We start from the raw sequence: 16,561 nt of genomic DNA on the forward strand, positions 1-16,561 counted from the left end.
GCGCACAAACGACTGTCTACTGGGATCCACTCTAAGAGACCTAGTTCTGCCCTAGGACTTAATGCTATACCTACGCCGGCGAGGCCACGGGAAGCAGAATCAGGGCTTCCAGATACACGAAGCGTAAATCGAGTCGGTTCTTTATTTTGGCATGGTGAGGTCAAGTGAATGACGCTACTCGGATCCCGTATGCGCGTTTCGGAGAAGCAGCACACATCGATGGCGCGAGATTCTGAAGTCCTAGCTAAGGAAGCCTGCTGTCCTATTTGACAAAGTGTTCGTACGTTAAAAGCTCCTACGTGTAGTTTAGAGCGTGATTTTAGGAGACCAGGAATAGCGTTCCACGTACTCGAATCGTTTGCCCTAGCGGTGCGAGGTGAAAAAAGGACGTGAGAAGGGTTAGTCATTGGGGGTTCCAGCACCAACCAAAAGTCACTTAAGTAACCCCGCAGACGTGACAGTGACAGGCAAAACAAAAGAGACAAGTTAAAAATTCGGTGTTCACGAAATAATCTACGAAAACGATAGTCTTGACTGTTTAGGATAACGGACAGACCAACTCAACTACAGCTCAAATACTTTTCAGTCGTCTACTAGTCATAAATAGCCTGAATGAGATACCAAAATTAGGCTTCAACAGTAAAAAAAAGCTATAAATAACTGGAAGAGATGAACGTAAAAATATTTCATACACATAGTTCCTTTTATCATTTTGGAAAGAGCAGTATTTGAAGATGTCTGGCTACAGTTGAATATAATTCTGCCGACTATCATTTAGGTGCTGGAATTTGGAAAGCTTATTAAATAAGTACTGTAGGTCGTGACCGACCACTTACCTAATTTGATTACACAGATGCTTCTAGAGATAACAGCCTTCGTTCGACACTATATGAAATCGATCTCCTTATCACTACTACTAGTACACTTGTCTTCAGTATCCATTTGCACTATTTATCTGTTATTTGTAGTCATGCAATCTATTTCAATGTGATGATTGGCTTATAAATTGCCTTGATCGATTTATATTTTCATATAAATATCCATGTATATTAAAGTCTGATGACGATCTAACTTGACACTATCGTTTGCTTATGTTTTGTTCTAATTGATATATCAAATTTACTTATCGACTTAAAGTACCCGGATGACAGTTCAATTTGCTGAGAATGCTGAGGAAATGAAGTCCTTTAAATCCCCTGAGTATGAATGTAATACTGTTGGAGACCCATTTCTCTCCTCTAAACTTGAAATATTAATTCAGAAATGGTTTGAGTTGCTGTCTGACTAGAACATAGCAAGAATAGTAGTTGAGTGCAGTGTTAATTTCATTTATTTGGGAAGTTGCATTAGCTTCGAGTGATCGAGGCTTATTAAATCTTGTATAAGGATATAGTACAGGAAGAAAGATTTAGTACGTAGAAAGATATCAACCAATTTTAATCTCTTAGTTTAAGGGAAGACAGAGAGTGTATACACCCATGCCATTGTGATCGATTCTGAGCCATGTCACTAAGAGTCTCCAACCATTCGTTACGATAGTTACGTGGAACCCAACCAAGTAGTCTGCATCTATCAACATGACTCAGACCAGAAGTTAGTGACTTCAAGGACTGACGCCACGTTTTAGTTTGACTGCCAGTAACTTTCGTCCAACCGTCTCCAACACTAGTCAGCATTGCACGTCGTGGTAATCAGTGTTCAGGCACAAGTAACACGTGGACCAACCATCTCAGTCGATGAAGATTTACAACCTCATCAACTGATTCCCTAATACCCTGTGTCTAACCTCACTATTACTTACTCGACGATCCCAGCAGATGCGAGCACTCTTTGATCAAATAATGGTAACTTACGAGTATCTTCTAATCTTAATGGCCACGTTTCGCAGCCGTAAAATAGAACAGAACAAACAGTCACGCAGTATACTCATCCATTAATTGATAGACGGGTATCGCTTTCGCCATAGGTGACGTAAGTTGGCAAAAGCCAAACGAGCTTTCTGAATCCGTACAGAGATTTCGTCAGACACCAACCCATTAGGGCTGATCAGACCTACAAGATAAGTGAAGTTATCGACGCGTTCCACTACTTTACTTCCTGTCCCTAGTTCAGGTGTTGACGCAGGCCAGTTCTAGCATTGCTGCTCAGTGCTACCATAAGACTGCATTTTATCAGTGTCTTCACCAAACAGGACTATATCATCTGCGTATTTTAAGTCGATAAGTGGACCTCCTGGTAGGAGACCAATACCCGAAGATTCAGTCGACGAGAACATTATTTCCATCAATACGTCTATGATGAAGTTTAACAAAAATAGAAATATTGGACAGTCTTGACGGACACCACTTGTGGTTGCAAAATCAGATGACATTTCGCCATAAGCTCTGACTCGACTGGTAGCGTTCGAATAAAAAGCCCTCACAAGGTTTATGTACTACTGAGGAAAACCTTTCAATGACAAACACTGCCACAGAACCTCTTGGTCAACAGAGTCAAATGCTGCTTTTAAGTCAAGGAAGACCACCATTATCGGACGCCGATAAGCATGCCTGTGTTCTAAAATCCGACGAATGGGAATACGTAGTCGATGCAGCCACGACCAGGTCTAAAGCCAGCCTGATTTTTTCGTGTTTGCAGGATCTAAACTAATGGGTCATCTAGGAATGATAGTGGTTATCTATAATCTTTATGAGAATAAAAAACATTGTGATCGTGGAAGTAATATTCAACAAGTTGCCGTTGACTACGTTTTCGTTGAAAATCTTACATTCGGAGTGGAGTCCGCAGGTGACAGATGTTTATCTAAAGAAACAAGTGCAATGTTTCTTGCACTAGAGAGAACAAACGCAACATCGAATTATAAAAGACGACGACCTATTATTGTGTACAGATGAATTAAACATAGTCCATATTTAAAATGTCTGATATAAAACATTTTTATTAAAACGGATACTTACGACAATAGGGAAAAAATCCACCCCAAAAAGGTTATGCATCTGGGCTACCTTGAGATACTGAAGTTCCGCCTTGTCGCTGTAATATTATTTAAAATGGAAAGTGATGTTAAAAACAAACCGATTCATTCCCTTGTGGGATTTATAATGTTCCCGAAACTTCTGTGCTACACCTTGAGTGGACTGTATTTGGGTCCATAGTTGAGCTGGGATTAATCTAAGAATACGGCGTGGTAAGTATGTGAGTTCCTCTGTATCACTAAGCTCTTCCTCGCAAAGATCACCGTATTCTGCCTACAAAAAACATTGACTCTAAAAGTAAAACTAGTTTTTTTAAATATATAACTGGCAAATTCAACAATCAACAGAGCAAGCAAACCGGCAATTTAGCAACAAAAACTTTCGTTTCGCTAACAAATTTTACGGTTGCTAAAGTAATCGTTATTACTATGACGGCCATCAGCTTAACGTAACTATGACTTTAGAAACATGGTAATTGCAAGTAATCAACAATGATTTCCATTGGTGATTCTAATTCGTAAACTACTATGAACTGTGCTGTTTTCCTGTCATCGATTTTTACCGAAAGATAAAAGCGTTTCAACGAAACACGTGTACCAACCACCTCAGTTGGTAACGATTTACTACCTCGTCAAGCAATTTCCCATCCTCACCACTACACTATTCTTAACCCAGGCACTACTTACTCAATGGACCTAAACTACACGAGCAATTCTTCGAAGACACCTATGATCGAATACTAGTAACCTACGAATATCCTCTACTCTTGATAGCCACGTTTCACAACTATGAAGTTCGGTGGATTGAAGTGTTGTACGCTAAACTTGTGCTTTTGTTGGCAAACGGATGTCCCACCTTTGCCACAAGCGACGCAAGTTGACAAAGGCCAATCGAGCTTTTTGAATCCATGCCGGGATTTCGTCAGACACCAACCCATCGGGACTAATGAGACTCTCATGATAAGCGGACGGTCGAAGCACCCTACTCTCCCACTTACTATTATTAGTTCAGGCCCTGATGCTGTCCAGTCTTGAAGCAACATTTGACATTTTAAGTGAGACAATCGGATCCCAAAAATGTTGGTGTTGCTCTCTAAGGTGGTCAGAAGACCCAGCATTTTGTCAACGTCTTCACCAAACAAAATTATATCATTTGCGTATTCTAAGTCAACAAGTGAATCTCTTAGTGAAAGATGAGCTCCTGAAAAGTCAGACGATGAGAGCATTATATCTTAACAGACATCTATGACAAAGTCAAATGAAAATAGATAAAGCAGACAACACATCTTCAGCTTTTGTTATCCATGACTGCCTATGATCATTGAGTAGCCTTTTCATCAATCTGCGATCAGGCTGCCTCCTCTCCTTATCGTTTTCAAAGCTTGATGAAACCGAGAACCGATCAGTTACGTAGACGCCAGAGAAATCCAGTGATTTTTCTTAAACTGGTTTTAATTACTGTTAGATAACGCTGCTCATGTGTTTGGTCATCGTGTCAAGCTACCTCGGGGTGGATATCACTTTCATGCCTGATTAACTCCTTTAGTTGTTCCTGGAAAATATTCTTGGTGTTTTAATCACTAAGCCGGACTCCAAGAGGTTTCCTGCTGTGACTTTTCTGTGTTCAGTGAGACAGATAAACACGTGGTCGTACGTGCTCCAAAATAAGCCCGTCTTATCAAGCTTCTTCAAAGATAGCTGATTGCAACATGGTATATTCGTATCCATTGTTGAGCCACTTTTAGGTCAGCATTTTAGGTAATGTCTCTGTTTATACTTGAAGTTAGTTCCAGTTAGAAATAAGCGGTTTTCTGAGCATAGTCGAAGATGGTCTCTATGAGCTATTATTAGCTGAGCTGGTGCAACGTGATACCCACACAAGTACCTTTCAGTTTGCATAGGATTACCCACATAGTAAAATTACCTGCTACGAGTACTATATCTGAGTGTCTAGTTTTTAGGAGATGAAAAGCCTTCCATGAATGTTCATTTTTCAAATTCATCTGAACTACAATTATTGAGAACGCAGGGATAGGCAATGATGAGACAACGACGTGTCCCTATATCCCCGAGTTTTGTTATCTCGTTTAGTCGAACAACGCACAAGCGCCTATCTAGCAGAATCCGGTCAAGGAATACCTGTTCTGTTTTTGAACCTAGTGCTGTACCTACACCGGTGAAGTCACAGGAAGTATTAGTGGGGTCTCCAGATACACAGGGTAAATCACCCTGATTGAATTGTGTTCAAACAGATTACCACACTCGAATTTTGTATGCATGTATCGGAGATACAACACACGTCGACAGCGCGATATTCTAGAGTCCTAGTCAGGGAAGTCTGTGATAATATTTGACATAAGTTTCGAACACTCAAAGCTCCTAAATGTAGTTCAGAACAGTTTCTTTTAGTGGGATATATATTTGATTAATTAATTAATTTATTTGAACATATAATATTGGTACAAGGCGGCACCAGATATATATGCGCCGAATAAATTTCATTTGGTTTGTTTGAGGGCTGTGATCCTACCCGTGTGCCCAAACCGAAGCAGATGGTTTTCCTAAGGGGCTACACCCCGAGCCTTTGACCTAAAGGTCTAACCCACAAGGCAGTGGAGCATCGTAAGGAGATGCAGTCCCATGGTAGCTGGTGACCAACGATTGGTTCATACGCTAGTTATTCCTGCAGGATACTTGAGCCCATGTGCACCATTGGTTTGGAATCCGGTTAAAGCGACGGACATTCGCTTCTCGTCCTCTCAATTTCGTAAACAACACCCTCGTCACGAGAAGGTAGTGAGTAGAACTTCCCTGGCAGAGGCTGTATACGCGTGGCCGTGTGAGAGCATTTCGAGAGGGAGAGCGGGCCCACCCGCTCCCAGCCATACCAGGGCATTAGGGGCTCCGTTTCCTATAACATTAGCCTTATCCTCATGCCCCATTAGTGTTTACGGACTAGATCCTGGTTTTATGAAACTTTTACTTTCTGTTAGTACGACCTAGCTACTATTGCTCAGTATTCTTGGACACTACTTCACTCGACAAGTCCCAACTCAGAACACGGTTGAACAGGGACGTAATTATATTCCAAGTATTCACTAGCGCTGATTGGATAAGAACTAGCCAATCAACGTGCCCCAACACAATCCTGTACGCAACGTGCTTTAATCAAAACTGCCGTATGAACCATTTATTGGTCACCGGTTACCATGGGAGTGCACCTCCTTACGTAGCCCCCAAATGCCCTGGTACGGCCGAGAGTGGGGAGAGTCCGCTCTCCCTCTCGAAATACTCTCACACGGCCACGCGTATACAGCCTCTGCCAGGGAAATCCTACTCATTGCCTTCTCACGGCGGGGGTGTTGTTTACGAAATTGAGAGGACGAAAAGCGAATGTCCAGCGCTTTAACCGGATTCCAAACCAATGGTGCACATGGGCTCAAGTATCCTGCAGGAATAACTAGCGTATGAACCAATCGTTGGTCACCAGCTACCATGGGACTGCATCTCCTTACGATGCTCCACTGCCTTGTGGGTTAGACCTTTAGGTCAAAGGCTCGAGTTGTGGCCCCTAAGAAAACCATCTGCTTCGGTCTGGGCACCCGGGCAGTATCACAGCCCACACACAAATATGATGAACTGCCTATAATTATGGAAACTACTTTACTTGCTTCAACTAACAATCAAATGATTATTATGATTATTACTATTATTATTATTTTCCACATTAGTCACCCTCTTTTATACTTATGCAGCGGCTCGTCTTTGGTGGAAATTCGGCTCTATCTAAACATTCTCGAGTCACTGTCCGGTTGAAAATTGTATGTTACCACTGAATACGAATACTGAACTAGTTTTTCTGAAACCACGTGCACCATTCAAACTGGCTGCCTTAAACGTTCGCACATTTATGCAGGTTGGACAACAAATAGGGCTGGCTATGTCTTTAGAAAGTATTAATATCGATGTTTGCTGTCTATCTGAGACCCGTATTCAAGACTCTGGCGAAGTACTACAAATTCGATCTCCATCTGTCGCTTCGAAAAGCTTGTTTTACGTGCGCCTATCCAGGGACCCTGTAGCATCTTCGTCTGGTCTTGCTGGCGTTGGTGTCGCACTAAGCGCTAGAGCTGAGGCAGCACTAGTCGATTGGATCCCCATTAACAGTCGGTAATGTGCTGTTAGATTAGAAAGTTCCATCAAAGTGAGAAGAAATCGGCGTGAGAAACGATGTCTTTTCGTCATCTCCGCCTATGCCCCGACAGATTGCAGTCCGGATGCAATCAAGGATGAGATTTACCACCAGTTATCTGTTCTTCTCCAGAAAGTGCGTTCGACAGATATTGTGGTACTAGCCGGAGACTTGAATGCTCAGGTCGGGCGTCTAGGCACAGAAGAGAGTCGTTTAGGTGGCCGATGGGGACTCGTTGGTCGCAGGACAGATAACGGGGACCGTCTAATGCAACTGTGCACAAACCACAACCTGTTTCTGGCTAGCACTAACTTTCGGCACAGTCATCGCCGATGTGCCACCTAGCGTCCTCCCTCTGCATCTCAAGCCTGGACTCAGATTGATCACATCGCGATCAGCTACCACTGGCGTGGTTGTGTACAAGACTGCCGCTCCTTTAGGAGTACCTATCTGGACTCTGACCATGCCTTGGTCCGCGCCAATCTTGCCTTACTTTTCAGTGGACAACGAAGTGACCGCCATCAACGGATTGATATTAGCAAGCTGGTTGCAACTTCTGTTGCAAGTAAGTATCGAACCGAGCTAGCCTCTAGGCTAGCTACCACTCCACCGAAAAGTATAGATGAGCATTGGTTGCAATTGCATGACGCCATGAAAATGGCGGGTACAGTCAGTTGTGGGTTCGCGAACCGACCCGCTTATAAGCACTGGGTTTCTTCAGGTTCCTTACAACTCATCGAAGCCCGTCGGTCTACTCCGGGTGACCGTGAGTTTGACCATAAACGAAGGATGTTACGTAAGGAAATTGGGCAAAGCTTGCGTAAGGACCAAGAAGCCTGGTGATCGAAGCGTGCTAATGAGCTGGAAGCAGCAGCTGCATCTGGTAACTACCGGAAGCTCTTCCAACTCATCCGAGCCACTGGCAACAAGAAGTCTGGTGTGAGTGAAACAATCTGTGAGGATGATGGGATGCCAATCACTAACATCCATCGACGTCTTGGACGATGGGCAGAATTTTTCGAAGGGCAGTTCAACTGGCCTGCTGCTCCGGCAACATCGGTCAGACTGTCCTGCCCTCCATGGTCGGTGACGACTGATCCACCAAACGAGGAGGAAGTCCGCAAGGAACTCCAACCCTTGAAGCGTTACAAATCACCTGGCACAGATGACTTACCTCCGGCTCTTTTTAAAGATGGTAGTGACTTTCTGACTAAGGAATTGACGACGTTGTTTACAAAGGTTTGGGAACTAGAGAGTGTAACAACGTCATAGAATGAGTCGATAGTTGGCCCTATCTTTAAAAAGGGTTCACGTCGTTCCTGTAACAACTATCGGGGATAAGTCTACTTCCGATTGCGTCCAAGCTATTGGCTTCCGTCATACTTCGTAGGTTGTTCAAAACCCGAGAAAGATTGACTCGCGAGGAGCAGGCTGGGTTTCGTTCTGGTCGAGGATGTATTGATCATATCTTTACCCTCCGCCAAATGTTAGAACACCGCCATACTTATCAAAGGCCAACAATCGTAGTGTTTCTTGACATCAGGGCTGCCTTCGATTCGTTGGACAGGGCTGTTCTCTGGGATTGTCTATTGAAGAAGGGTGTGCTTGAGAAGTTTATTAACATCCTAAATGCCCCATATACAAACACCTCGGGTAGAGTGAGGGCATACAACCACCTCTATCCATTGTTCCATTCGAGCAGTGGGGTTAGGCACGGTTGCCCAATCTCACCATTCCTCTTCAACTTTGCCGTCGATGACATTCTGGAAACAACTCTGATGGATGTAAGTAATGGTGGTGTGGATCTGTTGCCTAGAGAAAGACTTCTCGACCTTGAGTATGCGGATGATATTGTCTTACTGTGCGATAATGCTCAAGGCATGCAATCCTTACTTAATCAGCTGGCAATCAGTGTCCGTAGGTATGGTATGTGCTTTGCACCTCCGAAGTGCAAAGTACTTCTACAAGACTGGCAGGATTCCAATCCTGTACTCACCCTGGATGGTGAGCAGACAGACGTAGTCGAGATGTTCGTGTATCTGGGTAGCTGCATAAGTGCTGGTGGGGGTGTGAGTGATGAGATCAATGCACGAATAGTGAAAGCCAGAGCGGCTTATGCCAATCTGGGCCACCTTCGGCGCCTTCGTGATGTTAGTCTGGCTGTAAAAGGTCGGATCTACAACGCGTCGGTGAGAGCAGTTTTGCTCTATGCTTGTGAAACCTGGTCTCTCCGAGTTGAGGACGTTAGACGACTCTCCGTGTTCGATCATCGCTGTCTCCGAAGGATTGCTGACATCCAGTGGCAACACCATGTCAGTAATGGAGAGGTTCGGCATCGTGTGTTCGGGCACAGAGATGATAATGCAATCGATGTCACCATCTTGAAACACCGACTTCGGTGGCTTGGACATGTTCTACGAATGTCCTCCCAGACAATTCCACGTCGTGCATTACTTGCCGACTCTGGGACTGGTTGGGAAAAGCGGAGAGGTGGTCAGTGCATGACATGGTGTCGTGGCATGAAAGAAAGCTGCAAAGGACTGGCTTCCGTTGGTCCTTCACGACTCCCTGTTTGGGGTCCGACAGATGGTGCTACACAGTGGCTAGAGACGTTATCAGATATGGCTCAGAATAGAAGCCAGTGGCGATCCTGCTGTAACCTTCTTTTACTTTCTTCATAAAAAGTGGTTGTGTCTCCCTTAACTGAAAGATTTCTTCTGATTGTACCTTTCCATTCCCCCATTATTACTACATTACGTTACATCAATCTCTTCGTTACTGTTCTCTTTTTCTTACGCTCCTTACCTTTTTATCTCTTCCAATTCTGATTCTTTTGTGTGGCGCATATATATTGGCGCTCTCGTACCAATATTTATGTGTTCAAATAAATAAATAAAGAAAGAAATAGGAAACGGGCAGGTAGTAGTGAAAGAAGGATCTCGTGTTTGTTAGACGTATGAAGGCGATTACCAATTTTCAGTTTTCTACTCCATGGGAGGATACTTCTTGAAGTACATGGAATAAAAACTGAATTAGCAATAGCCTTGAGGAACTGACGGGCGATCTCAACGCTCGTAGAACAACTTCAGACCGGTCTCGTGTGAGTGTTGTAACGTGATAGCTGTTCTTCAAATGACCCTGCCGCCTGAAATCTATAGTGTAAGATGAAGTGTGATACTCTAAGGGTCGACCTTTCGTTGTGAGAAGTCAGTATCACTATAAATCCTGGTCACCCATGGGTAACACCTTGTCTTAACACCTCGCACCTTCGTACAGTCAGCGGTACAACTTAGCCCTCGGACCTTGAGCTCTTGCGTTTAGTCTACCATTTTTCCAAGCAAACTCTGTAATGATCGAAACAATTGTTTCAGCCAATATAGCTCGATTGGGTGCCGATATCTTGTACCAGTGTTTTACAAATCACAAAAATGACCTGCATATATTTTCTCAGCATCTATCGTAAGAAGCTCGAAATTCATGTGTGAGAATCTAGTTTGAACTTTATTGTAAAGGGGAAAAGCTACTCAGTTTTAGATGGGATATAGGGATTTTTATTCTTCGCATTGAAGTTTGTAGTTTTTTTTTTAGCATATTTCAGGTTTTTACTCACTGAACTACAAGACACAGACAAATCGCTTATGATTTCCGAAACCAATATTTCAAACTACTGTTCATGAGCAGTCAAACTTAACGCAGATTATATGACTAAACTATTCTTTAAAGATGGTTCTTACTGTATAAAAATGTTAAAGATCTTACATTAGTTAAATACGCTCCCAACATCCAGCTGTTCCGATACTTATTAACAAGCATGTATATGTAAAGTGAACAATCTAAAGAAGAAAAAATAAGACGGAGATTCTTGGAAATCACCTTGGATACAACTTCATTGATCTTCCTCAACTAAAGATGTAAAAAATTTAAGTCTAGGTGTTCTTACAAACGGAAATATAAGTTTAAATGACATGTGCTTCCTCTTTGATTATAAAGTGTAAAAGACGAGAGAAATTGAAATCAATGCAGTAAGAGATTATCTTCAAAGCATTGGGCGAAATGTGCTAAACTAACCTGAGAAGCCAATGAGGCAAGAAGAATAGCCACATCGAGGGATGGACAAAGATCGCCTGCATCAAAAAGGAAGGGTTTCGTACAACAATTAGTCAAAATTAAAGCACTTGATTGTCAATTCATCAATACTGCTGAAAAAAGGGAGATTTTTAACTACGAACTGCAAAACCCCCTATGTTACTTCAAGTAGCCTATATTGAGAATACTCAAACAAGATCTCTTCACGGATGCTAGTGAGCCAAACTTAAACATGGTTTTTCACTTTCTATCAAGTAAATATCAAGGCAGTCTATTACCGAAAATGTCAACTCCAACTGCCGTTCATCAATGGCTTCCTACCATTTATTTAATTTCGTCATGACAATTTCTTCATCTAACTTCTCAGGGGATGGTCCTTCACTAGGTGACTAACTTATCAACCGAAAATGCACTAATGACAAAGTTACATTTGGTGAAGATGGTGAAAAAAAATATAGCCTACAATCCAAGAAGTTTGGGATGTATTTCTTCCTTTCGAAATGCAAAATGGTGCTTTCTGACTGATCTGCGTCAACGCCTGAACTAATGATACTAGGTCAGTCATCTACAACGTAGGACCAGGCACACACCTCATTAGCACATGAAGATGAACACTAAATTCGTAGAACCAGTTACTTCAATGGTAGTAATGTATAAAAAAGATTGTGTATAAGGATATAGTACAGGAAGAAAGATTTAGTACGTAGAAAGATATCAACCAATTTTAATCTCTTAGTTTAAGGGAAGACAGAGAGTGTATACACCCATGCCATTGTGATCGATTCTGAGCCATGTCACTAAGAGTCTCCAACCATTCGTTACGATAGTTACGTGGAACCCAACCAAGTAGTCTGCATCTATCAACATGACTCAGACCAGAAGTTAGTGACTTCAAGGACTGACGCCACGTTTTAGTTTGACTGCCAGTAACTTTCGTCCAACCGTCTCCAACACTAGTCAGCATTGCACGTCGTGGTAATCAGTGTTCAGGCACAAGTAACACGTGGACCAACCATCTCAGTCGATGAAGATTTACAACCTCATCAACTGATTCCCTAATACCCTGTGTCTAACCTCACTATTACTTACTCGACGATCCCAGCAGATGCGAGCACTCTTTGATCAAATAATGGTAACTTACGAGTATCTTCTAATCTTAATGGCCACGTTTCGCAGCCGTAAAATAGAACAGAACAAACAGTCACGCAGTATACTCATCCATTAATTGATAGACGGGTATCGCTTTCGCCATAGGTGACGTAAGTTGGCAAAAGCCAAACGAGCTTTCTGAATCCGTACAGAGATTTCGTCAGACACCAACCCATTAGGGCTGATCAGACCTACAAGATAAGTGAAGTTATCGACGCGTTCCACTACTTTACTTCCTGTCCCTAGTTCAGGTGTTGACGCAGGCCAGTTCTAAAGCAACAACTTGCATTTAGAGGTGGAGAAATGAATTCCAAACATTCTAGCATTGCTGCTCAGTGCTACCATAAGACTGCATTTTATCAGTGTCTTCACCAAATAGGACTATATCATCTGCGTATTTTAAGTCGATAAGTGGACCTCCTGGTAGGAGACCAATACCCGAAAATTTGGTCGACGAGAATGTCATTTCTCGCTTTCGGTTTATGACGGAATTACACAAAAATGGGTATAGTGGACAACCTTGCCAAACTTATGATGTGGGATGAAGTTGTTGAGCGTATAGACCACTTTCCCTATATTAGAAGTTTCATCAGCCTTGGTGATGGGCTTACATCTGAAGAAATCTCGTCACAAACTTGGAAAGCTTGGTTGACTTTTCCCATTGAGTCACTTGTGGTATAGGCCCGATATCCGTCTATCAACCAAAGGACGAGTACAGTGGGCAGTAATTCACTTTGTTTTACTTCAAAGCCGTGAAATGTAACCTTTAAAAATAAAGCATATTCTTGGGTTACTAATGTTTGATAACGGATACAACCGGACCAGTGCTCGTATATGTTGGGACCAACGAGTGAGCAATGTTGAGGTAAGATGTAGAGTACTGGGTGAATAACAGGTTGTTACAGTTGACTTAGTCAATAACTTGTTTCTCTAAATCTGTTTCCAATTATAAGGGTGTACAAATTCAATCTTCAAAAAAATCCCATTTAATTCCAGATAGTTTATCTGCTGTATTTATGTATATGTGTGCAGTTATTGGTTTCTTACACTTTTCTTTCCTTCTTTTTGTGGACAAAACTTGTTTACATACTTTTTGCTGGAAATTTCATATTGTACCAGGAATATAATATTGAATAAAGCCACTAATAACGATAAGTAAACGACTTGATAAGCAGTTATGTGCTGAGAAACATAGGCATGCATAACTGGGGTTTATGGTAAACACGATTAAAATAAAATGGAAAGTGTTTCGAAACTGAATAAAACAATAGGCTATTGACATATAGGTATAACCCTAAACCTACCAAAACAATTTCCATTCATATTGGATTCGCTTCGATTTAAAATGGTGGATTTGACACTTAAATAGAACAGACGACGAGTTGTAGCTTGTATTAGTTCCTGTTCAACATCTTCAGGAAAGAATTTGGTGTGAAAAAAGAAGCAAAGAGACTTAGAGATATCTTCTGGTTTTTGTGAAACAATCTAAAAGTCAGTAGTTGAGAAAATATTAGATCACCTTCTTATCTAATTTAAGCCAGTGAGAAAGTTGCATTCTTCCATTTGGAAAGAAGCTATAAAATTGTAATCCGAAATACCACGTCTCTCTCAAGCCAATTGTACTGCAGACTAGATCGAAGAGGTATTTTCCTGTGCTTTTAGGCTGGAGCAAAGGTGCTTATTGTAGAAATAAAACATACCGATATGTTAAACTCCAACTCAGACTCATGCAGTGTTACTCTGATCTTCAAACATTTAGCATCCGAATTATTCCACTTCATCGAATGCTGAAATCTGCCGTAATATTACCAATCAATGCTGAATTAACATAACTTTCAGGTACTTGAATAAATTTGTGCTAAAGTATGTGGCGAAATATTAGACCGCATGAAGTTCAAGGAAACAAGATAAAAAGGTGTATTTGAACTTATGGGAGTTTCAGCGCAGCATACCATATTGTAACAGTCTCGATGGTGCTGACTAGTGTTCCAGATGCTAAGCTTATCTAATGAATAATGAGATTAGATCCATCTTAACCCAAAGCACTACAACTCAACCATACTTAGATGCTTTAACGAACAAACTAATATAACAAATCGAAATACATAGCACAAATCTACAAACATATCACTAAATACCTTTAGTATGAGTAGTTATGAGCCGATCGTCGACAACTACACACAAACCAGACTTTAGGGCTAGTGGAGCAAAGCAGCATACATTCAAAAACCCTAGCGACGTGAAAAATCACTCTGATAGGCTAACTCAGAGTTTTTAAAGATGACAAACTAGTTTCAACAGCACGGCTACTTGCAACGTCTACTAGTCTAGGCGTTGTACAAACCCTACCTAATTGATCTTGAACACCGACAGTTCTCGTATTTAAGAAAGGACAGGAAACACCTTGTGATAGCCACAAAGGGATCGATCTGACCAATGAAGAATTCTAAATACTAGTTTTCATAGTTATTATCTAACTGCAGTTCATGGACAGTAAATACTAGAAGTCCAGGCTGGTTCAAAATGAGAACCTGTCCTACAACACGGCAGTGCTCTGAAACCAAAGAATTGTCTACAAAACTGTTCGTAAGTATAGCTAAAAAATATTTATACATCTTAAGCCTTGTATCTACTATCAGCTGCCCTCAACCATTTAGACTTATTGTAACTAGTAATTTACTAGTCACTTTGAAACTTATTGTTCACTGTAACTCTTCAATGCTTTAGCTTTATGTGACCAACCCATATTTTGTAAAAGTTATACATACTTTACCCAAACTACCTCCACTACTGCCTAAGAATTGTTTATAGACTTCAAGGTCAGTACTAACGTCGGAAGTGCAGTTTATTCGAACCTCTCTTTCAAATTACCATTAGAGTAAACGCATAAAGTGGTGATGATGTTTAGAGAATGAGTTCTACTTTCACGAGCTCTGATATGGCTTTTTCGCCTAATTTTATCTCAGAAATAAAATTACCTATCATGGTAATTATAGGCTGAGTGTCTTGTAGTCATCACGAAAAACCAGTTCATCTAAGAGTAAGAACGTTAATCTAGGTCGTAGACACCAGTATTTTAATTTCATTAGACATGTGCAGTATATCTAATATATCTTTAATGAGCTAGTTCTGAAGTAATCGTAATAATGATAGAAGCGAGAGTAATAGTAGAAATCTGCAGTTCTGACGGGTGACTTTTTGAGAATTAGTGAGATTGACTGATGTAGCTGAGAGGTTTGTAGCAGCTGAATTTCAATAGTACCGGAGCCCTGTGAACACCATATTTGGGGGATTTACTCGAGTGATAATATCCCCCCATCTGGTTGGTTTCGAGATCAAGCTGGTGAATTAAGTAATTCCCAAATATAGATGCTTAGTTAGTAAGTACCACTGCTGTTGATTGTCTTAATTTTTATAGGCACGTCACTAGCTGAAGAAATTCAGTCAAGTATCCTAACAAGTTCAGGTTTTGTTTCGTCGCAAAACACATTGGTGATAACTAGCCAACGTAAAAGTTCTGCACTAAGATATTTCTGTCTACTGTTCAATAATTCCTAACACTCGATCTGGATTAACTATCCCAGAAACATTTCGACAGAAGGTAGTGAGAAACCTATAAGGCCAGATTCCCCACTACCCGCTCTTATTTGATTGATAAGCTTGACGTGACATAGAACATGGAAGGATATTTTACGGGTTAATTTATCCGCAACGCCTCTGTTTCTCATCCCAAAGTTTTTCCCACACTGTGACGCAATGGTTTTTATATTCTGGAACTGTTTCTCAACACTTAATCTCCTCTGATGATGAATATATTTTAAAATTCATTCGAATAAAAATCTCGCGTAATCTGCCTCAGAAATCATGTTGTTCTGACCTGGAAATATCGAAGTTTAGTCCCAATATTCAGAAACATATTCTCAAACTCAATGTAATCCGACGACGAGCACAGTTTTTTGTATTTGTCAAAACACTGCCGTGGGAGTTGAACGAGTACACTGGGTCGAACACGTTTGCAAACACAACTCCCCACCATATGAGATTTTGAGGACGACTGCTTTTGAATAAGAAGACCTATAGACTGGTAGAGCGCATATCATCACTCACGTTGAAGAACTGAAAATATATGACTGTTCAATAACCGTTATGTTTAATATCAT

At 41.4% G+C, this 16,561-nt stretch overlaps 1 protein-coding gene across 2 annotated transcripts in view; it reads right to left on the bottom strand.

The window, feature by feature from the left end:
• MS3_00003169 (uncharacterized protein) overlaps positions 1 to 15,413 on the bottom strand; it is a 38,911-nt gene extending 23,498 nt beyond the window's left edge. Inside the window, exons 1-7 of one of the 2 annotated variants that reach the window (XM_051210891.1) lie at positions 15,170 to 15,413; positions 14,102 to 14,195; positions 13,921 to 14,064; positions 13,706 to 13,886; positions 11,235 to 11,290; positions 3,076 to 3,248; positions 2,958 to 3,033 (exon numbers count right to left, since the gene is read on the bottom strand). In XM_051210891.1, coding sequence (XP_051070915.1) covers positions 2,958 to 3,033; positions 3,076 to 3,248; positions 11,235 to 11,290; positions 13,706 to 13,886; positions 13,921 to 14,064; positions 14,102 to 14,182 — 711 coding nt within the window. In that variant the 5' untranslated portion in view covers positions 14,183 to 14,195; positions 15,170 to 15,413. Of the gene's footprint in view, positions 1 to 2,957; positions 3,034 to 3,075; positions 3,249 to 11,234; positions 11,291 to 13,705; positions 13,887 to 13,920; positions 14,065 to 14,101 lie in introns of both variants that reach the window. The other variant, XM_051210890.1, reaches the window with a different exon arrangement.
• Positions 15,414 to 16,561: the final 1,148 nt, after the last annotated feature.

The sequence above is a fragment of the Schistosoma haematobium genome, chromosome ZW (assembly GCF_000699445.3).
Source record: "Schistosoma haematobium chromosome ZW, whole genome shotgun sequence".
Classification (NCBI taxonomy): domain Eukaryota; kingdom Metazoa; phylum Platyhelminthes; class Trematoda; order Strigeidida; family Schistosomatidae; genus Schistosoma; species Schistosoma haematobium.